The sequence below is a fragment of the Anoplophora glabripennis genome, unplaced genomic scaffold, assembly GCF_000390285.2.
Source record: "Anoplophora glabripennis isolate ALB-LARVAE unplaced genomic scaffold, Agla_2.0 scaffold134, whole genome shotgun sequence".
In the NCBI taxonomy this organism is placed as follows: Eukaryota; Metazoa; Arthropoda; class Insecta; order Coleoptera; family Cerambycidae; genus Anoplophora; species Anoplophora glabripennis.
This window is the reverse complement of record NW_019416384.1, coordinates 495313-519676: the sequence shown is the minus strand read 5'-3', so window position 1 is coordinate 519676 and position 24364 is coordinate 495313. Positions and strand designations below refer to the sequence as shown.

The following is a 24364-nucleotide window of genomic DNA, read 5'->3' as shown; positions in this document are numbered from 1 at the left end:
AAATAATTACACACATTTTTTTTCCTTCTTTCGCCTAAAATCAACTCTTGAAAAGATACATAATTAAATAGGAAGAAAAATGTGACATTTTTCGATTTTTTTTTTAACATATTGTTCCTCTAAAAGTTAAGCCCCCGTTTTTTTTATGCGCATAGAAAAATTTTCATTGCTAGTGATATTTGAAGGCCAAAAAGCCAAAAATCTCCGTGGATATACGATTCACCCAAATATGGCTTTTTGAAACAGATACCGTCTGTACTAACTTATTTTTGTAAATTTATCACGATTTTTGTATCTTCGAAGGTTTACCATGTGCCTCCCATCGCCTACACCTCAAGAACTCCATAGATAGCGCGGAAAAGCCACTGTCGTCGTGGTCGTCGCCTCACGACCGCATCAAACGGTGGCTCCTCCAAGCCGAAGCCAAGTTGCCTTACGACGAACCCCCCAACTTCGTGTTCCCCAACAGGACGAGGTCCTTCACGCCGATCTTCGACCTGGGCCAGCCCATCGACGAGGAGGTCGACTATATCGTCTCCAACAAGACGAACGTCGATATTTCCGGGCTGATATTCCGCAACGTGAATAAAAGGGCGACGGTGGACCCCAAGAAGACCACCTGTATGCTCTACCTGCAGGCCGACCATCAGTTCTTCTCGAAATACGGCACGGAGGAGGCCTGCATCGAGGTTATGACGAGGCACGTGCAGAGGGTCAACGCCATCTACAAGAATACCGGTGAGTGTGACGAATATTCTGATGTAAAATCCTTTCCGTCAAATTAGCCATATCGGGACTAGCGTCGAGTCGGAGCAGGGGTCGCCGGGAGCCGTGGGTTTCCGGTAAATGAGTCCGGATAGCCCATTTAATTCGAGGTTCTGTTCGAACCGCCTCGCCGTTAGATGAGATAAAATATTTACGTAGCGCAGGGAGACAATTGTGCCGGTTGATTGGAGATTTGCAACTACACGGATATGCTTTCACGGCGCGCCGGGATCCGGGGTTCGTTCGCTGCCCGATCGCTCGAGTAAATAACATTTGTTCCGCGCCTCGTATTAGGCGACGCGCCCGCCGTGATTGCCCGACGTCGTGAGAACGCCGAGAGGGAAAATCCTCTTCGGGAACGGGGTTTCGCTAACAAATGGTCTACCCTAATTAACTGTAAAGAGGTTTACCTGCGCCCGGTTCATTAAATATTCCCTTTCGGAAGCTGTCATAAAATGCAATTTTAATTAAGTTTCTTGAATATCAGGAAAAACTTTTTTATTGTTCTTGTTCTTAACATAATTGGGTAAATTGTTACGGTAGGACGTGCGTTTTCTATTTCTCTTGGGAGTCGAACCTCGAAAGCTTCTAAGGTGGCAGGACATCTCTGAAGTGTTTACAACGGTGGTCGTGGCAGCAGTGCGAGACAGAGTGGGAATAGTGCACATTTATTATGAAGTTTGGGCTCTATTTAGCCCGACTGTAGCTAAATAGTAGCTATTCACGACTTTTTTTTCTTATTAAACTTATTTTGTTCAAATATGGTGTAAAATTTTGTTACTTCTGTTTTTTTTTAAAGATTGCAAAAGTTTAAATTGATTGCAAAAACAGACGGACAGTAATGCTGTCTATTGAAAAATCAATGGTGCGAGAAATACAAAAGTTTAGTGGAAAAATAATAATTGAAAAGTTTAAGTCGTCAGTGCCGCGAAAAAAAAAACATTTGCCCCTACCGGCATTGAATTACATTCGCGACAGCTAGGATCGTTCATCAGCTGGTCCCACCAGGCACAGACCGGTTTCGGACTTATTAGTCCTCATAAGTGTGTCATAGGTAGGACAACCGATGAACGATCCAGCTGTTATAAAGTCGTAAACTCCTGACAAGAGGTACATAGTACGCGAAGCACAAAGGCTCCATCTATCGCGCTGACTTCCACTATGCCATTCAAATGGCTCCTACGGTGGAAGCGACTTGCTAAAATTTGCCAGGCACTTTATTGCACGAATGTCGCCTATAGAGGGCGAAAAAAGTTTATTTCGGACAAAAGCAGGCTATAAAAAAATATTAAACACATTTTCCCCATATTTCAATAGAACTTAAAATAAAACTGTCCAATTATATTTAATTTTTTTTTTCAATACTTTGTACCTAAAGAGTGACCGCAAAAAACCTGCGATTTTCGCCCGTTTTCTCACAATTCGCATATAATTTAAAAAAAATAGATAAAAATATATTTTTGGTCGCAAATTACTTGTCGTAAAAAACTGAAATGAGCGTAGTTTTTAGTATTTTGAAAATTTTAAAAATCCCCCCTCGAAAAAATGCCAAAAATGAAGAATTTGAATATTACCAATTGATATAACAACTCTTAGCATGTGAATTATATTAATATATTTTTTTGGAATTTTTACAATTATTTCTGATATTCTCTACTTTTGGGGATGATTCCACCCCCTGAGCGCGCTTAAGGGTAAATTTTCTAACTCGACATGCTTATTTCAGTCATGAGAATAAATCTTTCTTTGTATCAAGAATCATTCGATAGAAAAATTCACATGCTAATAGTTTTTATATTTATTGGTAATATTCAATTTTTCATTTTGAGCATCTTTTCAACCCCTAAATAGGGGCGAATTTGAAAATTTTCAAAAAACTAAAAACTATGCTCATCTTAATTTTTTACGCCGAGTAATTTGAGACTAAAAACATATTTTTATCTATTTTCTTTTGTTCTCTGTGAATTGTGAAAAATCGGGCGATTTTTGCGGTCACTCTCTCCCCCCCCCCCCCCCGCAGTATGGAAGTTAAGATCCGCCACTGGTGTTCAGCGAAGTCAACAAATTGGATATTAAATAGAACTTTGGAAAAACTGACTATTTTAGTACTGATAGGGATCTGGATACAATAATTTTAAATTTTTTTTACAGCTTTTCAATCATTTAGACTCTGTGATACGTGATTTTAATTCTCTCATGCTCTTAAAATTCTCATTTTTACACTACTCGTAATTCCTTAGTTATTTTTTAAGTTTTTTACTCACTGTTTTTTTGTTCTTTAAAAATCGGTTACAAAATATCGCTAAAATTGTGCAACTCCAATAACGATGCAGCCTACCCGTGTTCCCTTCAAGATTAATTCCGGAAGTCTCGGGACACCTTTCGCTAACCAGGTTAGCACCATCTGGGGATAATTAAAAACTTCGCAGTTAGCTCTCTGGGTCGCTAAAGGCTCTCCGTGAACCTAACGCGAGATGATGAAATCCCGTATTAAATAAAAAAGTCGGATCGCCTCTTATAGTACAAGATTAAACGTGGAAATTTATCGCGAGCCGTTTAATTTTCGGATGTCACACGATTCATCAAGTAGGCCCTCGGCGCCGACGGCGTTCGCTCCTGGTTATTTCGAAGGCGGCGAGGAGGGCCCGCGAAACGTGATCTTGTACGGACGATTTGCAAGAACGATTCGTTAGCCTTCGCTTTCGGCGGGTGCGTCACTTATTGCTCGGGTCCCTCAGTTCTATCTGCTTTGTTTCATTTGAATGAGTATACATGGAGGGCGACTCAATAATCATATTTGCTCGTGTCTTTATCATAAAATTTTTTCGTTTGACGAAGTAAGCTTTTGTTCAAGGTTATTTGAAGGTCAACTTTTGTTTTTTTATGGTAGTACAATTTTTGTCTCCCGGTTCTAAAAGAGCGATAATTTTACGTTTGGAGGCTTAGTGGAGTTATTTTGTAATTTTCAAGTGACCTTTGAAGGTCAAATTCCCCTCTAGAATTTGTCAGGTTGGTGCCTGGTTAGGATAGGCAGATATAGGAAAAATTACCTCTATGAAAATTGTTTGGGTCACCACGCACCTTGGATTTCTTCTTGAAGGTCATTTTGTTGACCTTGAAATAACCTTGGAGAAGGTCAAATCCAAGGTCACGAGATGGTGGTGTCCCCAATGACCCAAACAACTTTTGTGAATGTAATTTTTCCGATAGTAGACCGATCAAAATAACTCATTTAGAGGGGAAAAAAAAAATTGTTCCTGGGCTTTTATAAATGGAAATGGTAGAGGGGCTTATAATAACTGAAAAAAATATATATAAATGCGTGAGCAGTGGCGGCGGAGGCTTGATTTGGGGGGTTTAAAAGTGATGAAAAATTGTATCATTGGGATTTCTGGCGAAAGTTGACGTCAAACAAAAAAGTATCCAATACTAAAGTTGTAGATCGTGCAAAAATCAACAACTTTTGTAGAAGTAATTTCTTAACATAACCTCAAAATTTACGAGAAAAATGCGAAAAACAGGTCTTTTTCTGATTTTTCGTTTTTTATTTCTCATTTCCGCAAAAATAATTTAATTTTGACGAAACGTGGTGAAAGTAGACCTTTCTCTGTCTTAAATACCCTCAAATTTTTTTAGATAAAAAAATCAAGAAGTTTCTGAGATATTCATTTTTTTCGACCTGAAACACTTTTTTTTTTCAAACTAAAATTCTACTTAAAAGAATCATCGTACAGAGTTCTGCCGGTAATAATTTTTTTCGTTTTGACATACTTTTTGGTGAAATAAAAAAAATTGTAATCGCAGTTCAAAAACATGCTTAAAAATGCAAAAAAGTAAAAAATAACTTGCAGCATTGAATTTTTCAGTAATATTTGTTTTTGAACTGTTGTTACAGATTTTTTTATTTCACCAAAATGTATATGTTAAAACGAAAAAAATGATTACCGCCAGAACTCTGTACGATGATTCTTTTAAGTAGAATTTTAGTTTGAAAAAAAAGTGTTGCAGGTCGAAAAAAATGAATATCTCGGAAACTTTTTAATTTTTTGATCTAAAAAAATTTAAGGTTATTTAATACATAGAAAGGTATACCTTCACCAAGTTTCGTCAAAATTAAATTATTTTTGCGGAAATGAGAAATAAAAACAAAACATCAGAAAAAAAACTGTTTTTCGCATTTTTCTCGGAAATTTTGAAGTTATATTAAAAAGTGACGTCTACAAAAGTTATAGATATTTGCGTGATCTACAACTTTTGTATTGGATACTTTTTTGTTTGATGTCAACTTTCGCCAGAACTCCCAATGATACAATTTTTCATAACTTTTCACCCCCCAAATCAAGCCTCCGCCGCCCCTGCTCACGCATTTATTTTTTTTTAGGTTTATTATAAGCCCTTTTACTATTTCCACTTATAAAAGTCTAGGTCAAGGGTCGGCAACTGGCGGACCGCGGTCCAGGTCCGGACCGCGGAAGGTAAAATACTGGACCGCCAAAAATTTTTTGAAAGTATAAATTACTCAAATAAATTATTTAAAAAATGTTTTTTTTACGTTTGAGTGCCAACCTTATCATTTTTTCTAGTATTTTACAATTGTGTGAGTGTTTTGAGTTCTTAATGGTTAGTATGCAGATTAAATTTGAGTTCAAATGAAAATTTGCAATATGAATTTTTTTTCTGGACCTCGTTAAAAATTTTTAAAAGTATCCGGACCCCATCTAAAATTACTTGCCGACTCCTGGTCTAGGTAACAATTTTATTTTCTCCAAATGCAATTAGGTTGAATAGCTAGTAGATTTCAAACAAAATTCTCTTTAATGTCAAATAACTTTTTTTAACAGTTGAAATCCATCAGATCCTTCCTAATTTTGACACCAGTGGTTAATTTTTATCAAATTATCAAGTTTTAAATCAGTCTAAATCTTCTATGGTTCTTTAGAAACTTTGTTTCACGCCCAATCCTTAGTTCGTAGCTCTTCGTTTTGCCAAGAACTTTATGTTTTTTTCCAGATTTTAACCAGGACGGTAAGAACGACAACATCACCTTCATGGTGAAGAGGATAAAGGTGCACACGATGGACGCCTTGAAAGATCCCCTGTACAGGTTCCCCAACAATTACGGCGTGGAAAAGTTCCTAGAGCTCTTTTCAGGTGAGTCGCGTTTGCCACGTTGCTAATTATAATGAAAAATATACGAGATGATTTGAAATAATTTAATCCGACGTGATGAAACACTTTGTAACACTCGTACAGAGAAAAAAGTTGCATTGGAGCAAAGTGCGGTGGATTAATTTCACATTTGCAATACAGTAACTTTAGTTGCGATAATCTATAACTTTTATATCGGCATTCACATACTTGTCGTGGAGTATCTCGAGCCCCAAGATGATGAGACTGACGAGTATGGCGATGGCGTAGAAAATAAAAACATGTTTAGTGTGTCCTAAAGTGACTTGTGGGGTCGACGTCTTTGTGGTCACAGTTTGGTCTCCTTTGATCCACTTGTTTTCTAGTCTCTTGATAACTCCCATACTTCTCATGAATATGACACTGAAATGAAAATAAATTAGCGCCTTATCCGAAAACTACTGCGTTATTTGGAAGCATTCAAGTTAAAAATTCGCGCGTTTCACCTTTTCTTTAATTTCTTTCTTTAATTATCTCTAAAATCCCCATCCGATACGTCCAATAGTTAATTAACAATCAACGTTATGAAATAAAAACAACTATCTCGGGAACAGAGGCGTAGGTGTTTTCTCTTTTTTTTAATTACTGTAAAATAAATAATAAATAAATAATAAACTCTATTTAATACAAAAAGAGCGAATTCCCGAGCGGCTTTTGCCTGACCCTGGGACAATTTATTTATTACGATGTTTTGCGCGTCCCACTTTGTTAGTTGTAAGCGGCTACTTAATAGCACAGTTACTGTAGCTGAAAATATGGTAATACCTCCGAATTTTTTATAACTGCATCGATTTTTCTCAAAATTTAGAATTAGGCTCATCTCACCCCCCACTTCAAAACTTATATATGCGCTAGGTGTGCTTTTTGTTCTTAAGGGGTGAAAACCACCCCTTATTGGAAAAAAAAGAAAAAATACAAATTTAAGCATTTTATGTAACCAAATCTTTTTTATTTATGCAGTATGAGTAATTTCATGTGCTGTCTAACATGAAACGTAATGTATCCCAAATTTTCAACCCGGAAAAATCTTTAAAAACCACCCCTTTCAATGAAAATAATATAAAATTTTTTTTTTCAACTTGAAACGTTTTAATCATGCATTTTTATCAAATTGAAATTGATTTCTTGATTAAAAAATTTTTTTTATCGTTGAAAATTTGCAACTTTTCAACCCTTGAAAAATACCCCTTCTTTCGAAAATAAAATGAAAAAATTTTATTGAAAGACTAGAAACATTCTAAATGTGCATTCGTATTAAATAAACATTTATTCCCTTCTTATAAAATAATTTTGAATGCAACTTTTCAACCCTTAAAAATTACCCCTTACATTTATTTATATATTTATATGTATTTTCTTAAAATTATCACCTATACCTACATGTGTAGGCACAAAGGCTCATTTTGCAGGGAATTGTAAGGGCTACGTGAACTGTTGAGTTGATCTTTTTAAGCCCTTCATTTTTAAGTTTGAAAGGTTTAAAGGGCTCGAAAAGGGTGGTTCTCTCATTCTTATGATAACTTAAGATGGCGATATCTCGATTAATATTAATTTTGGAGGAATAATAAATACAGCAAAAATGATGCTAAATTTTTTTACTCTTGTATTTTTTCGTACACCTTTTAATTTTGAAGTTACAGCGTAAAAATCGATTTTTTTTCAAAACTTTGAATAATTAACATTTTCAAAAATTAAGTTTTTTTTCGAAATCATGTACGGCAGTAACTTTCCAACTCTCGATTCCTTTCTCAGATCGAGAACGGGAAAAACGTATTAAAAAAAATTACTGGCAGTCCATCATATTGTGCAGAAAGCTATATTGAATATAATCAATAATTGTTATCATTACGCGTACGCGAGATATTTAGATAAAATTAAAATCGTTAAACATTTTAATTAAAAAAAAAATGTCTATTTATCTGAAAAGAAAGTTTATAAATTTTAAATTGGAAAAAAATGTCTGCTTATGATTTAAAATTTCTCATATAATATAAATTCTAGCCTCCTTACTCTGTTAATTTTAATAGTAGAAAAAACTAATATTTATGTAAAATTTTATACTCTTCAACTTTTGTAAGATTTTTTTATCTAGGCCTTACCCCTTTTAAGTTATCTTGAAATAACACTTCATTTATTATTTTGTCACCCCTGCTTGGGAGTTGAAAAATAATTACTTATTTATTGTTACTACATTACCTCAAACTCACTTATACAAAAAATTCAGGCAAGTTGACCAAAATTGCGATTTAAAAGCCCATTTAATTGGACTACCAGAGAGCCTCACCTTTAATTTTACTTTAATTACGCAAATAACACCGTATTTTAGTTCTATTGAATTTTCTTTAATTTATCAGCTGTATTTTATATTTCACGATTTTAACAATATTTCTGACGAAATAGAACAAGGAAATCTAACGGCCTAATCAACAGAAATTTGACAACGAGGAATTATTTTTGGCAACGCTGGCGCTGTGAGGAATTATTTACTTCGTGAGCAGATTGATGCCGAAATATGATAATAGTTAACGATGAAAAGTTGCATTTGAAATTAATATTAATTGAAAAAAAACCATACCTGTACCAGGGATCGAACCCAGAACCTCTGTATTAGTAGGCCAACGCGCAAGCCGCTAAGCCAACGCGGCCTCCGTTACAATGTTTCCATGATATGGCTTATATGTGTAATATTTTAAGATATCTAGCTTTTTTGTGTCGTAAATTATTTTAACAATGAACGTAATATTAGTAGTTGGCAATTTAAGTATATTTGGTTGTGATATACAATTTTTAATTTTATGATAAATACTTAATTGTTTAATGTTTTTAAATTATAATTATTTTATTTCAATAGTGACCTGAAATTTATTGTAGTAAAATTTAATAATATTGTGTTATTGATTACAATTTATACCTATCTCCGTGATGCCCTTGATGCGACTAGAAAATCGACACTGAACGTTTTCCGCAAACATTTCCAAGAATAAATTTTACCAGGTCTGCCTTTGTTTTTACTTAAAACTGCTTACAAAAAAATTCTGCGTAAGAGTAATTTTTTACATCTGTGGCTTTTGAGAAAAAAAACAATCAATATTTGTTGAACTTCCAAAATAATAATTAATTTACTGGGGGAACAGGTCACAATTAAATAATTTGTTGTAAAACAATTTTTTTTTATAAAATTTTTTTTATTACGACCGTTTCGGGATTATTTTTTCCCATCTTCAGATAAAAAAATAATAACCATGGATTATAATATTTTTTCTTTATGTAAAAATTAAAACAATTGGCCATCAAATATTGTTTAACATCCTTTCCTATTAACCATATAATGTAAAACAATAAAATAACTACATTTTCTTATTTCCTCTTATAGACTAGGGCGGATATGTCGAAATATACCTATGCATTTTGGAATATTGAAGAGGAAATGTCGATCACGGACAATTTTAAATTTTCAGACAGATATGTCAACTTAACGTCACATTAGTTTTTCAGTAATAGTGGTTCAAGGAACAACCAATCGCGGTGTTGTGGATTTACACGTCGTTTCGATAGAAATTAATTAGCCCAGTTACTGTAACTGAAAATATAGTAATACCTCCGAATTTTTTATAACTGCATCGATTTTTCTCAAAATTTAGAATTAGGCTCATCTTACCCACCCACTTCAAAACTTATATATGCGCTAGGTGTGCTTTTTGTTCTTAAGGAGTGAAAACCACCCCTTATTGGAAAAAAAAGAAAAAATACAAATTTAAGCATTTTATGTAACCAAATCTTTTTTATTTATGCAGTATGAGTAATTTCATGTGCTATCTAACATGAAACGTAAAGTATCCCAAATTTTCAACCCGGAAAAACCTTTAAAAACCACCCCTTTGAATGAAAATAATATAAAAAATTTTTTTTCAACTTGAAACGTTTTAATCATGCATTCTTATCAAATTGAAATTGATTTCTTGATTAAAAAATTTTTTTTATCGATTGCAACTTTTCAACCCTTGAAAAATACCCCTTCTTTCGAAAATAAAATGAAAAAATTTTATTGAAAGAGTAGAAACATTTTAAATGTGTACTCGTGTTAAATCAACATTTATTCCCTTCTGATAAAATAATTTTGAATCGATTGCAACTTTTCAACCCTTAAAAATTACCCTTTACATTTATTTATATATTTATATGTATTTTCTTAAAATTATCACCTATAAGATTTTTAATCGCACAAAGGCTCATTTTGCAGGGAATTGTAAGGGCTACGTGAATTGTTGAGTTGATCTTTTTTAAGCCCTTCATTTTTAAGTTTGAAGGGTTTAAAGGGCTCGAAGAGGGTGGTTCTCTCATTCATATGATAACTTAAAATGGCGATATCTCGATTAATATTAATTTTAGAGGAATAATAAAAATAAGCAAAATCATCAGCAAAAATAAAGCTAAATTTTTTTACTCTTGTATTTTTTCGTACACCCTTTAATTTTTAAGTTACAACGTAAAAATCGATTTTTTTTTAAAATTTGAATAATTAACATATTCAAAAATTAAGTTTTTTTTTCGAAATCATGCTTTGTAAGTCAGCCAAAGACCCAGAACATATTCTTAGAACATAAATGAAGAAATCTGTAAATGGATTGCTTTTAATTCTGTCACCAAAGGCACTGATTTGTTTAGTAATTTTTTCTTTAAAAAAATGAGACTATCATGTTATTTCGATCATATTTCCGTTAATTTTGATTCTAAAGAGTTTTAAAATAGCACATTTTAAAGGTTTTTCAAAGTACTTTAAAAAAGGTTCAAACAGTTTTTTTCCTAATATTTATGGTTTTGGCGTTATTTAACGTTAACCGGTTCCAATTTAGTTTTTAGCTATAACATATAATAATGTTTAAAAATCCATAAGTCGGTTTATATTGCAATTAGAGAAAAACAAAATATTGCCATTAGATTTGTTTTTTATTACCTTTCTTTTTGTTCACTACAACTTTATCGTTAAATCCAATGGTTTCAGAGTTATTTGCAAAAAACTGTCTGAAAACAAGCACTTTTTCAGTAAAAAAATCAACATTTTCAATGACGAATTACTCGGAAAGTATTGGATTATCCAAAAAACTTTATATAACAATTGTTACTTAAAATTGACTCCTCTATCGATTCATGTGGTTATTTTAGGCGTAAAAATTTCCACCCCCAGGGCAAATGCACACTTCGGCACTATATAAGTTTTGTTCCTTGAGGCATTCCCCTCATTCAGTCAAAATTTCACGTCAATCGGTTCAGTTATAAAGAATTCGGAGGTAAAAACCCTGAATAACTGGACCATATTTCTAATAAATCCCCAAGCTGTGCAAAAAAGACCCTAATTTGTTTATAATGCAATTATGCAAAATTTTTTCTGCAGTATTATTGTAAAAAATCGTTCACGACTTTGCTGGGGAATCACTTGGGTTTTCATTTACTAAGTATTTTTCTAAAAGTAATACATGAAATTTGATGTAATATTTAAGTGTAAAAACAGCCTCTTTTTTCACTCTATTGGTTGGCATATAGCGTCACTTCTTCCGAGTACCTTTTTGATATTATCATTCTACACATACCCTTCCCCGTCATGAATTGCAATAAAATGTCTACTAATAATTTTTTTACCTTCAGTTAAGTCTGATTCGACTGGAGTATTAGTATTCCCTACAGATAAATGCTGCAAACTATAAAATCCCCGCCGGTCGGGTCGGCCAAGCGCAAGATGTACAATTTAATTGATAAATATATTGCAGTAACATTTCCCATCTCGTACATTCGGCCAATTTATAAGAGAAAGCTCATCGAGAATACCAAACGATATACTTGGCTCGAACGGAGTTACACAAAGAAAGCAAAGCACTAACTATTTGTCAATGATCCTTTTTTCTCTAAGCGCCTTCGACATCAGGAATGAATTCCCACTTATGAAATACTTCTCGCCGAAAGCCTCGATCGTGCAAGAATACTTGGCCATCATCGACAAGGAGCCCATGACCACTTTGCTCTCCAGGACCACCACGTTGTCGTTACAAATAATTTTGGGGATGTTCAGCGGTATTTCGATGTCCAAGCAGCGCTCGTTGTTCGCGATCCTTTGCCACTGGGGCAGGATATTCCTGTTACCGTCCTGTAAACAAAAATATTAACTTTAGCATCGCCGCGTACGCCTATTTATTAACGTCGGAGGTTTGCTTTTCCTCTTTATAAACACGACCGCTCAAGTTTGAACTCTTGGTAAAAAAATATGTGCTACCCTAGACGTGTAGCTAATTAATTACCCCTTAAGGTTTAATGCTACTGATAATTATGCGGTGAATAGTTCCGTTCTTAACAAATTTAATTAAATCCAACCTTAGGAGTAGCTTATTAAATTAATTTTATGTAAAGTTACGCCCCGGGGTCGTACAGGTCGTATTAATTAATATCGAAAGTTTCGAGCGCGCACACACACACACACGTAGGTAATCTTGGTAAGGTTTTTTGTGAAATCTGAAATGGAGAGGAGTATACAGGGTGCCACTTTGAATAGTTAAAAAAAAATAACCTTTAAATGATCTTTTTGACACAAAGATTTCGTTGGTTAATTTTTTATTTAACAGGTAAAAAAAATATCCATCACCAGAGAAAAAAACTTTCGCAATAATTAAAACGAACTTAAATTATGCAATAATATAAATAACCTTAAAAGAAATCGAACGGTGTAACATAAATTAGTCCAATTAAATGGGCCTTTAAATCGCAATTAAATAATAATAAAAATAATGTGCAAAACCGTACTTATCTTATCAACTTCGACGTCACCTGTTACATGAGTGTTGTATAATAATGAAAAAGTAATATTAACGGTCTGTAGAAGGAAGCACAAAAACAAACGCTTAGGTAGGGAATTCTGGAAGGAAGCCTAGATAGTCGAAGATAGGCAGTTGAAGTGAGAACAGCGCGGAGTGAAAAGTAAGACGATCAGTGTAGTGTGAAAAATATAGAAGTAGTGGAAAATTAANTATTTCAGATTAGTTTCAGTTTATTTTTCATGGAAAATCATCATTTGTATTAGGAAATATCGGATGTAAATATTGCAAACAGTTATTATTGCTTGTGTATTATATACATAAATATGCATCGGAGAATCACAGATTCCTGGACTCAAAATGGCCGATTTAGGCTAATTCCAATTCTTCATCTCCTTAATATTGTCCCTCTAGTTCATCTCACTTTTCGTATATGTATATTTGGTTACCTGATCTAGATGGTAGTTTTTGGTCTTTCCCTTAGTGAATTCTCTATAGGTTCCGAATCTATTATGTTTTATATTAGTTCATGTGTGTCTAACCTAACCTAACTTAACCATATCAGCCTTTGTATTGTAATGTATCTCGTAATGTCTCCATCCATTGAATTTCATATTTCATGATTCCTGAGCGTTCTAAATTCTTATTGTAATTTTATTTTTGGTCCTAGAATTCTTGTTATTCTTCTTGTTTAACCGTTCGTATTGAAAGATCACGAAGAACATGTAAACATCAGAAAATGTACCTTTCCTGTTTTGTCCAGCAAATTTGTAAAGATACTCAATAAATGTGATTAATTCATTGTTATTAGTTTCCTAAAAGCATTTTGCAGGATGTGATTATGTTTATAGTACTGTAAGCCATTTTCTGTATGTTCCACAGGCGTGCAAAATTCAGAAAACGTAAGATAAACATGCGTAGTAAAAATATGCTTTTTCTTCTTATTTTTGAAGTATTATCGGTTGTCTTAAACCCTGAAGAAAACTTATAACTGGTACAGTGAAGAGATATTGTTTCTAATTCTAAATTCTAAAATGCTGAACAATATTTCTTAATTTATCCATTGCTATCAAAAATTTTTTGTTAAAGTGCGAATAAAAATTCCCAAAGGTACAAACTAGTCCTGTTCCTATCTGACAGAATTTGAATATCTACAGACGTTATTCACATAACATTCGATCTTTACTTTTGTTCCTTCAGAAAAAAAATGTATAGTTTACATATTTAAATACAACTCTTCCTCAGTAATGATATCAGGTTTGATAGAACTATCTATAAAGGGAGATACGTTCTAAAGAGAATACTAACAATAAAGTCTTAAGCCCTTGTAGCAATATAATAATAATAATGCATTTATTTTCCTTTAAGACATGTGTACACATATATAGGAATAGTCAATGTTACTTAACCTAAGACGACAGAAATTCATCTACAGAATAAATACACCTGTCCACTAAAAATAACTTTAATTTTACATTTAAAACTTTAAAAAAACTGGATTCGCTTTAGTTCTTCTGGCAGGTGATTGAAAAGCTTCAAACCAAGATAGTTAGGACAATTTCGCGATATTTTAAATTTATATAGGGATAGGGGCATCCGGAAGTCACCATTTTGACGCGTATTAATTGAGTGAATGTCCCTATTCATTTTGAATGTTACTCGATTTTTAAAAATATATATACACAGTTCAAAAATTAATAATCCTGTAAGAGTTAACGCCCCAAATTCCCTAATTTAGGTCAACTTGCCTGAATTTTTTATATAAGTTAGTTTCAGGTATATGTATAATAACAATAAATGACAGTAATTTTTTTTTCAACCCCCGGCTAGAGGTGAAAAAAGGGTTTTTTAAGATAACTTGAAAGGGGTAAAAGCTAGGAAAAAAATTAACAGTTAGGGTCACTAGAAGTTAAGGGATGATTTTAGAAATTTAAAAAATTATAACAAGCAGAAAAATTTGTGAATTTTATAATTTTTTTTTTTTTCAATCTACTCTAAAAAATGTAAACTATCTTTTCAGAGAAATAGATGTTTTTTAATTTTTAATAAAAAAAGTTATAACAATTTCACAAAGTTAACGTGATTTTAAAATCTTTGTTGTAAAACAAAATTTCGAAAGCAATTTTTCATTATTTTAAAAAATCAATCGAATGACGGAAAAAAAATTGTTTTCGTGTTAAATTGTAAAAATTGAGGATTAAAAAATTGAAATAGTTAAAACTTTTTTATTAAAAATTATAAAACATCTATTTCTCTGAAAAGAAAGTTTACATTAATAAAAAAACATATTTATTTTGACACTATTTCGAAAACGAAGCATGTGCGGACCTACGTTTATAGGAATTTTTTCGTATTTTTGGATGTAGAATCTGCTCTAGGAATTTTTGAACAACGTTTTGCAACACCCTGTATACCCAAGATAAGGATGGGATAGCAACGCTAAGAGATACGGGGTGTCTCAAATTAGAAGAAAGTTGCGTTTTTTATACCTAACAATATGCCATTTAGAATGTTTTAAAATTCTGGGTAGTTCCGGAGATATCCGGAAAAAACCGAAATTTTGCAAAATCGTTTAATTTCTTTTTGGCTTTATTTAAAAACGAATTTTAAAATAAATTGCATATTTACATTGCCACTTTTTCGCTCTATTCAATGGCGTCAACATTTTTTGCAATCCGACGTTTCGTCTTCGAGGGGCCATCATCAGGTTATTTTTTTTTAAATACGTCGCTGCTTTTTTTATGACAAAATCTAAAGTAAATTTTAATTCTGAATTAGACGATATTACTATTGCGAAAAAGGTTTTTAGCTTGTTTTAGTTATCTTTTAAATTTTTTCCTGAGTACGGCTCTGAACGCTTTCAAAATATTTATTGAATGAAGTCATAACAGTATAAAAGTCAATACCGAACAAAATATCCAACTATTAGCAATACTAATTAGAAATAATAAAACATTTCATAAATTCGTATTATTTTTCTTATATGGTATATATAACTTTTTTAAATTATTGATTAAAAAAATTGTTGCATATTTTGTGCTGTATTGACTTTTATACTGTTATGACTTCCTCTAATAGATATTTTGAAAGCGTTCAGTGCCGTAATCAGGAAAAATTTTAAATGATAGCTAAAACAAGTTAAAAACCTTTTTAACTCTTTCCGTCTCTCTGGTACAGTTATTGCACCACCTTATATTTTGCACTATTGGCATAGTGGTGCTCTGCTTGTACCATTTATTCAAAAAATTTTTGCACTTGTCACGGAGGTATTATCGGTATACCACTTGGTAGATCACTGTATCGTGTTGTAAAAAAGAAGTATAGATGGCGGCATCGGTTAGAAATGCAAATGTAATTAATTTAAGTTATATTTTCTGTTGTGTGCAGGTTTGAGCAACAATCCCTTCACTAAATTGTGTGCTACTAGGTACAAAAACTGATCGAACATTTTGCGACACAAAGAGTTAAGCGATTACTATAGTAATATCCTCTAATTCAGAATTAAAAGTGACTTTAGATTTTGTCATAAAAATAGCAGCGACGTATTTTAAAATATTCACCTGATGATGGCCTCTCGAAGACGAAACGTCGGATTGCAAAAATGTTGACGTCATTGAATAGAGCGAAAAAAGTGGCAATGTAAATTTGCAATTTATTTTAAAATTCATTTTCAAGTAAATCCAGAAAAAATAAAACGATTTTGCAAAATTGCGGGTTTTTCCGGATATCTCCGGATCTACTCCAAATTTAAAAACTTTCTAAACGACATATTGTTAGGTATAAAAAACACAACTTTTTCACCATATATTTAGGTGGTTAAATGCTTTCGGATCTTTCTTGAGACTTTGCTTGTACTTCTTCAAGTACACGCACCCAAAAAACTTGACGTTACCGCATATAAAACACGCCAAAGCAACCCCTTCACAAAGTTACATATCCCGGACAGACTACAACTTTTTAGCCCTCATAATTTATCCCACTGAGCGCTTTTTCATGCACCTACCGTGAAATTGTTGTAAACGAAGCTGCTGGTCCGCAGGCACAGCGAGAGGGTCTTCCTGTTGACGATGTCGGGTAGCGACTCGAACGGGTAGTACGCCTCGAACGCTGCTATCTTGGCCACCAGCGCAGCGTTCATGGCGTAGTACAGCATCAGGCCGAACATCAGGGCCGTCGTCGCTTGCAGACGGCCGGAGTAGGTCCTCAGCTTTAGGTCGAAACCTGCAAGTCGTAAATTTCGTTGAAAAGGGCCGGTGGAGTCGCAGAGTTTAACTTATTGGGGACACGAGCGGGGCGGCGTCGTTTAAGGATATTTGTGTGTTTCAATATGGATTAATGCGTACTGTAATCTTACTGTAAAATTATTTAACCAAAACGATGTATTTTACTGTAACAAGTCGCAATTTTACCGTAAAATTACCGCTGTCTATAGTTACAGATATAGACAGTGTATATTTTTATCCATGGGGATTATTTACGTATTAATTTGAGAAACTACAGCGCCGTAAACTTATTCCTGAAGCACCAGGAGCGACCATTTCGTGAAACCGCCGTATTAACCGTATTAAAGAAAGTTGACGTGCGGTCGGGCTGAGCCGCTCCCAAATCCAGAATTAACGTCCGGAGGAGGTAAGGCGAAGGGCAAGGATATACCCTTGCTTGCGGTTTGACGCACCAGCCGACCTCAACTTCCCTGAAGCCAAGACCATTAGGAGACAGACGGGAATTATTACGGACACTTACGGCGGTGCTTTATCAATATTCGGGCTATTTGGGGACGATGACGGAACAAACGCATCGTAAATTAGTCCGGGCTTTACTCGGAAGAGTTAAAATCTGTCTCCGACCGTCCGAAATTAAATAATAAAATAATATTGCGTTGAACACCTCTACTACGATTTTTCTTGAAACTCTTCGCCAGTTTTTAACAGGAGGGGGTCAGAGGCTCGATTTCCTGCAATGGTTTCACCTTTGCCGGTTTGAATTATGGAGGCGATCCGAGCCCTCGTCCATCGCCGTGCACCGGTTCAAAGTTCGCTTGATAAAATGGCCAATAAAACCGGCGATCCGTTCCCTTATTAGCCATCGAAGCGGCGGCATTAAAATTGCCGTAAAATGTTTCGTAATCTTAATTTTATTAAGGGCACTCGGACATTTTGACCGTGCCATACAGATAAGTTTTAATCAAACCGAATCTAACGACTGTGATTATTTTATAGTCGTCGTGGCAAGTTCTTCTTGCAATTAGTGCTTAAAGTGCAAGGACATCAAAACATTTCAGCGACATCTGCATCTGCAATTAGTTTCTGATTACAGTTGCTCCATATAGGAATTATTACACTTGAGGGACCTTCCCGGAATTGCCTAGGAACATGCAAATATTATGATTGCATATTCTCAGTCAATAAACCTGGTAATTTCGGAGGCGTCTCGGTCGTATTAGTCCGACCCGCAAGCGCGGGGCGAGGGGCGTGCTCTGTGTAACTTCTAATCAACGTTTGTGTTAATGGTTAAACAATTTCCGGGTTGGTTGCCGCGTAGTCCGTATAAATTTCTTGGCTTCTCACATACCATCCTCTACTTCGGAAGAGGGGCAATCAAAAGAATAATGCAAGGCACAAATTTTAGAATTTTTTTTCCATACCTGCACATGGTCTCAGAAAGTTTTTTTCTAGCTTAATGAATGCCAGGGTCATTTAGTCTGATTCATCAGCTTCAATTTGTTTTTTTTTTTATTTTCTGTACCATTATTCCTCATTGAGTCACCTTTTTTTTTGATCATCGATATTTCATGATCGTACAGCGAACAGGTGGGTTTTAGAAACCTGAATCAATCCTCTTCAAGGGCATTTTGGTATGTTCGAGAAAAAAAAATGTTTATACTCAGCATTAATTTGAAAAAGTGCAAAAAATTACTTTTTCTGCTGTTTTGGAAAATCAACGAATACTTAGCAAATATTGCGAAAAGTATCAATGTTTGTAGATTTTTTTTAGCTCACTACATGCCTATGAGGCTTGTAAATGTTGAAATCGATCAATCGCACAGTTTTTCCATTCCTGAATCGTCAAAGTTTTAAAAAAATTAAAGGAGCAGTTTTATTGCTCCTAATTTAATTAATTTTTAATTAATGATTAAGATGAGACAAATTTTTTTGGGCTATTTTTCTCACAATTTCTCGTTAGATCAAATGTGGAAAAAAAAATAATTTTGAAAAAAAAATTCCAAATGTTTTAAAAATGATTTGCTTTCTCATTTGTAGAATTTTACATTGAATATTTCAAATGTCGAGTTAAAAATTTGAATATAAAAAATTGAAAAATTTTTTTGTTAAAATTTTTTTTTTTCGATATTTGATGAGTATTTAACTTGAAATTGTAAGAAAAGGAACGCAAAAAAAAGCGAATGTTTTTTAGTCTTGTCTTGTGAAAATATGTTAGTTTATCATGTTTTAAGAGCCCCTCAAAAAATCAGCTCAAAAAAAATTTTTTTAGTGGTCGCTCAAGATTTTTAAAAATTTCCAAAATCTTTTTTTTTAATTTTTTTTCTCGTTATTTTATCTTTCTAGGTTGAAAAAAAATCTCGATTCTGAAAATTTCAAATCGATATTTTAATTTCGATTAAAAATAAATATAAACGAACTAATAATTTTTTTATTGAATTTGATGAACAAAATAGAAATAAATCACGAAAAACTTAAAAAATTTCTCGAGGCAAAATNTTCTCAGTCAATAAACCTGGTAATTTCGGAGGCGTCTCGGTCGTATTAGTCCGACCCGCAAGCGCGGGGCGAGGGGCGTGCTCTGTGTAACTTCTAATCAACGTTTGTGTTAATGGTTAAACAATTTCCGGGTTGGTTGCCGCGTAGTCCGTATAAATTTCTTGGCTTCTCACATACCATCCTCTACTTCAGAAGAGGGGCAATCAAAAGAATAATGCAAGGCACAAATTTTAGAATTTTTTTTCCATACCTGCACATGGTCTCAGAAAGTTTTTTTCTAGCTTAATGAATGTCAGGGTCATTTAGTCTGATTCATCAGCTTCAATTTGTTTTTTTTTTATTTTCTGTACCATTATGCCTCATTGAGTCACCTTTTTTTGATCATCGATATTTCATGAACTAATGATCGTACAGCGAACAGGTGGATTTTAGAAACCTTTTGTAAAATCAACGAATACTTAACAAATATTACGAAAAGTATAAATGTTTGTAGGTTTTTTTTTTAGTTCAATACATGCCCATGAGGCTTGTAAATGTTGAACTCGATCGGTCAAACCGTTTTTCTAGTCTTGAATCGTCAAAATTTTATAAAAAATTGAAAGAGCGGTTTTATTGCTCCTAATTTAATTAATTTTTAATTCATGATTAAGATGAAACAAATTTTTTTGGAATATTTTTCTCACTATTTCACTCACCAAATGTGGAAAAAAAAAATTAATTTTGAAAAAAAATTAATTTTGAAAAAAAAATTAATATTTCAAAATTATTTAAAAATATTTTGCATTCTCATTTTTAGAATTTTACATTGAATATTTCAAATGTCGAGAAAAAAAATTTGAATTTAAAAAAATTAAAAATTTTTATTTTTTTTTCAAATTTTTAATTTTTTTTTTCGATATTTGATGAGTATTTAATGCGAAATTATAAGAAAAGTAACGCAAAAAAAATTGTTTCATCTTGATCATTAATTATTAATGCATAATGACCGTCAATTTTTTATAAAACTGATGATTTAAAACTGAAAAAGTACTGAAAAAGTAATTTTACCTACGACCACTACTGTAACTACTTAAAAACACACTGTCAATGTAAGATTCCTATTACGGCGGTAAAAAAAACGCAGTTTTCCTAGTAACTGCCTAGCAACGACCAATACAATACTGTTTGTATTGACCGTTGCTAGGCTGTTACTAGGTATGTTTTTAAGTATTTAAAGTAGTGGTCATAGGTAAAGTATAGTACGTAATACGTGATGTAATGCAATTACGCACTCATAGCATTACGCACTCGCTGCTACGCGGCGTCGTGCGTAACTATCATTTTCTAGGTTGAAAAAAATCTCGATTCTGAAAATTTCAAATCGATATTTTAATTCCGACTAAAAATAAATATCAACAAATTAATAATTTTTTTTTATTGAATTTGAGAAACAAAAGAATATAAATCACGAGACACTAAAATGTAACAAAATTAAAAAAATTATAAATATTTGATATTCAGTGCGGTAGTAATTTTTGCCTCGAGAAATTTTTTAAGTGTCGTGATTTATTTTTATTCTTTTGTTCATCAAATTCAATAAAAAAATTATTAGTTCGTTGATCGTATTTATTTTTACTTTGAAAGTTAAAATAATTATGAGTGACCTTCAGAAATTAAAATATCGATTTGAAATTTTCAGAATCGAGATTTTTTTTCAACCTAGAAAACGATATAATAGCGAGAAAAATAATTTAAAAAAATCAATTTTTGACGATTTTGGAAATTTTTAAAAATCTTGAGCGACCTCTAAAAAAATTTTTTTTGAGCTGATTTTTTGAAGAAGCTCTTAAAACATGATAAACTAATAGATATATTTTCGTAAGACACGAAAAAAAATATTTATTTTTTTTTGGGCCACACTAATGTGCAGTTTTGAAAAAGAAATTGCAAAATTTTTGCGTTGTATTAAAAATCACTAAAAAACTGCTCCTTTAATTTTTGGCCGAGTTTATATTCCTTGTGTACTTGGCGTTAGTCTTCGATTTTTACGTATGAGATATTCTACCGCTTCCCTTAGCAATAATAGTAAAGCAGTGATGAACAAAATTTTAATACAACTGTATTTCCATTTGGGACCCGAAGGTTCCGCTTTTTTAGGGAACGCCAGTAAACAGGCTCAAACCGAATTGGTCCACCCGGTGACAAACACATATATATCTTGATTTGGAATAGCGGAGTGCATTTGCGTCGACCCGAACGGGTCCCTTCATTATTATTCCAGCGCGACAATTAAAGCCCCATTTTGCCCCATTGGTGGATGCAAATTGAAATTTAATTCGATTGCAGAATAATTACTGGGACCTGCATAATTTGGGAGCAAATATCTGCGTTGTGATGAGTTAAATAGACCGTCGGAGGTGATTCAGTACGCATTAGAGTGGAATTTAACGTTGCCCGTCGACGACGCGATTGGAAACATTATAACAAACGGGAAAAGGGGATCCGTACGATTCGTATATACGCGCTCGTTAGGGGTTGGCGAAATTTGATTTCATCCGGCACAATCGTCTATATTTCTTTGCAGAAATGAACAGATACATATTTGGAACAATGCAAATATGCAAATATTTTAAGGGGCGGGTCAAAATCAATAACAAATGCTTAAAAATCGTCTTGAAAGTTTCCCCCATTCGATCTTTCCTAATTTTTTTCAATAGAGTTAATTAGTTCTCACCTTGATTGATATATCCTGACATTACACCCAAGAAGCAAGTGGGTATGGACAAACGCCGTTCTATCTTAAAAGTTGAGTTCAGATACCAACTCGTCATCCAGATCGACATCGTGAGTAGACAGAATACTAAAAGGGAGAACAACGTCAACTTCGAGAAGAAAATGGTGGAATACAGAACGGAGGAAGGCCGGTTTTCGGGTGACTTGAGATAGAGATGGTACCTGAAAAGCCGCCATCAATTTATTGAAACTTTAGACAGGGGAAATTTTCTAGATGCATAAAATCAGGTAGTCTAACAGGAGACTTGCTTATTTCAATAATCTTACCAGTTGTAAAAGTACGGGTGGGAATAGTAGACGTTCATCAGACCTTCCTTATAAACCACTGCGGCCAACATGACGTCTGCTTTGCCTGAAGACATCAGTTCCAAACCTGTGTCGTAAGAAACAGGTATAACTTCGTAACTGGAAAAAATAAAACGTTAATTTCAGTCTATTGCTTTTTAAAATCTTCCAACAAAAATTACTGGTTATACGAAATATATTTTTACTCACGCGAATTTAAGTTTTTCTGTCAAGATGTTCCAAATTTCTCCTAAGAACCCTATTAGCTCTCGAGAGGACGTGTTGTAGTAAGCGTACGGCCACATCTGCAGCATGAAATTTGAAAATTTCAACACAAAAGCTACAACTATTCAAACAGTTGGGTAAAAAAAATGACCAAACGGTTTTGTCTCTTACATGGCTTACGACCACCCTCATTTTCTTATGTTTAATGTTCTCATATTCCTCTGTAGTGAAGTCCTTTACGATTTCGTTAGCCAAAGACACGAAATACTGCCTTTCCTTGTCCCAAACGTAAATTTTCTCACACATCGCCCTGTTGGCGAACTTCTTGCATATATTCCTTGGATAACAATCCACCTGCCACACCTTAAAACCTAAGCGTAAATTTCTACTATTTTCAACTAGTTACATTGAATCGTACCGTTAAAACGATAATAAGGAAACTGGCCTGCCTCATCAACATGTCGATGTCGTGGATTCCTGTGTTGAACTGGAGGTAACGTTAATAGAATATTTAAAAAGAACGCTTAGGTTCGGCAAGGTGTTAGTTCCCACACATTGTCACCCTTAATACGCTTTTATTTACCAAATAAATCTGTTAACAGCCGTGAATTAACTCTGGGTGATTGATGAGGATCGTATTTAAATGGATTGGAGGCGGACTCCTAGAATCAATCACGTCGCTTATAGAGGTACATGAATTGATTTTGATTCACCTTCCATTCGAACCGAATAAATAAAAGCGTGTATCTGATAACATTACCATATCGCGCATCCACTTCATCCTAGTTTGTTAGCCGAGCTCGGAAAATAGACTCGGATAGGAAGTGAACCCTGCCGGGTTTCATCCAGCGAATAAGACGAGACAAGAAGGAGCGCCGCGAAAGGGGTTCTATTAAGTACAAGAGTTGTGTACCAAATTTAATTTCCGCAGTCATATCTGCTGCAGGAGTTCAAACGAAGCGGAGTCGTATAGAAGGCAAAAAGAAGCAGCGCGTTTTCAGCCGAGGCTGTATTATATAGAGCAGTTGCGCTACTTGTTGACGGGAACTTCTTAGATATGGTGTGAAACGGGAGATTTTATTATTATCGTTATTTTAGTTTTCCGAAAATTAACAGGAAACATCCAAGTTTTCCGGTACAAATGCAATAGAACAAAAATACTATTAATTCTCGGTCCCCTTCATAACTTTTTCATACCCTGCCCTCGACCACTACAAGCGCGACGTACTGCGGATATCTCCAAAGGTGAAGTGACCACTCCAGTTAGTCACTTCCAGCGACCATTAGTCGGCCCGAAGTCCCATTCTACAGAGAACTTCGACTGCGCCAGATGAGGAGCTCGATTTGTAGTGTTCCCCTCCACCATTTATCCCGTAGCTAAGATAATATAATCGGGACGTTTTTTCCGCCACGACTGACATAACTGAACAACACGTTGTGAATATTTTAACGGCGGGTATCATTTCACGAGCGGTTTAATGAAAATTCCTGGACCTGGGCAGGCCCCATACGTGGACGGACAAACGCCATGGAAATGACGGCGTATCCCCGGGGGTAATGGCGGTCATAAATCGACGTAACTATCTGTCGCTGGCACGGGCTACACCTGTC

At 34.1% G+C, this 24364-nt stretch overlaps 2 protein-coding genes across 2 annotated transcripts in view; one reads left to right on the top strand and one right to left on the bottom strand.

Moving 5' to 3' along the window:
- LOC108903817 (disintegrin and metalloproteinase domain-containing protein 10) overlaps positions 1-24364 on the top strand; it is a 162618-nt gene that overhangs the window by 120047 nt on the left and 18207 nt on the right. The window contains exons 5-6 of the mRNA XM_018706119.1: positions 304-738; positions 5776-5916. Coding sequence (XP_018561635.1) covers positions 304-738; positions 5776-5916 — 576 coding nt within the window. The remainder of the gene's footprint in view (positions 1-303; positions 739-5775; positions 5917-24364) is intronic.
- LOC111691474 lies at positions 5998-22782 on the bottom strand. Its single transcript, XM_023454377.1, has 6 exons — positions 22739-22782; positions 22511-22648; positions 22185-22405; positions 16756-16973; positions 11829-12091; positions 5998-6315 (listed from the first exon to the last, which is right to left on the bottom strand). The coding sequence occupies exons 2-6, from the start codon at positions 22603-22605 to the stop codon at positions 6081-6083; spliced, it is 1032 nt and encodes a 343-aa protein (XP_023310145.1). The 5' UTR covers positions 22606-22648; positions 22739-22782; the 3' UTR covers positions 5998-6080.

What these genes read in the sequence shown, in the direction of transcription:
- LOC111691474 (XM_023454377.1), bottom strand. Translation starts at nt 22,605, where the DNA reads ATGTCTTCAGGCAAAGCAGACGTCATGTTGGCCGCAGTGGTTTATAAG. An exon ending in CACCCGTACTTTTACAACTG is followed by an intron (nt 22,406 to 22,510) that starts GTAAGATTATTG and finishes GCGGCTTTTCAG; the next exon opens with GTACCATCTCTATCTCAAGT. An exon ending in TCGTTTACAACAATTTCACG is followed by an intron (nt 12,092 to 16,755) that starts GTAGGTGCATGA and finishes TTTTGTTTACAG; the next exon opens with GACGGTAACAGGAATATCCT.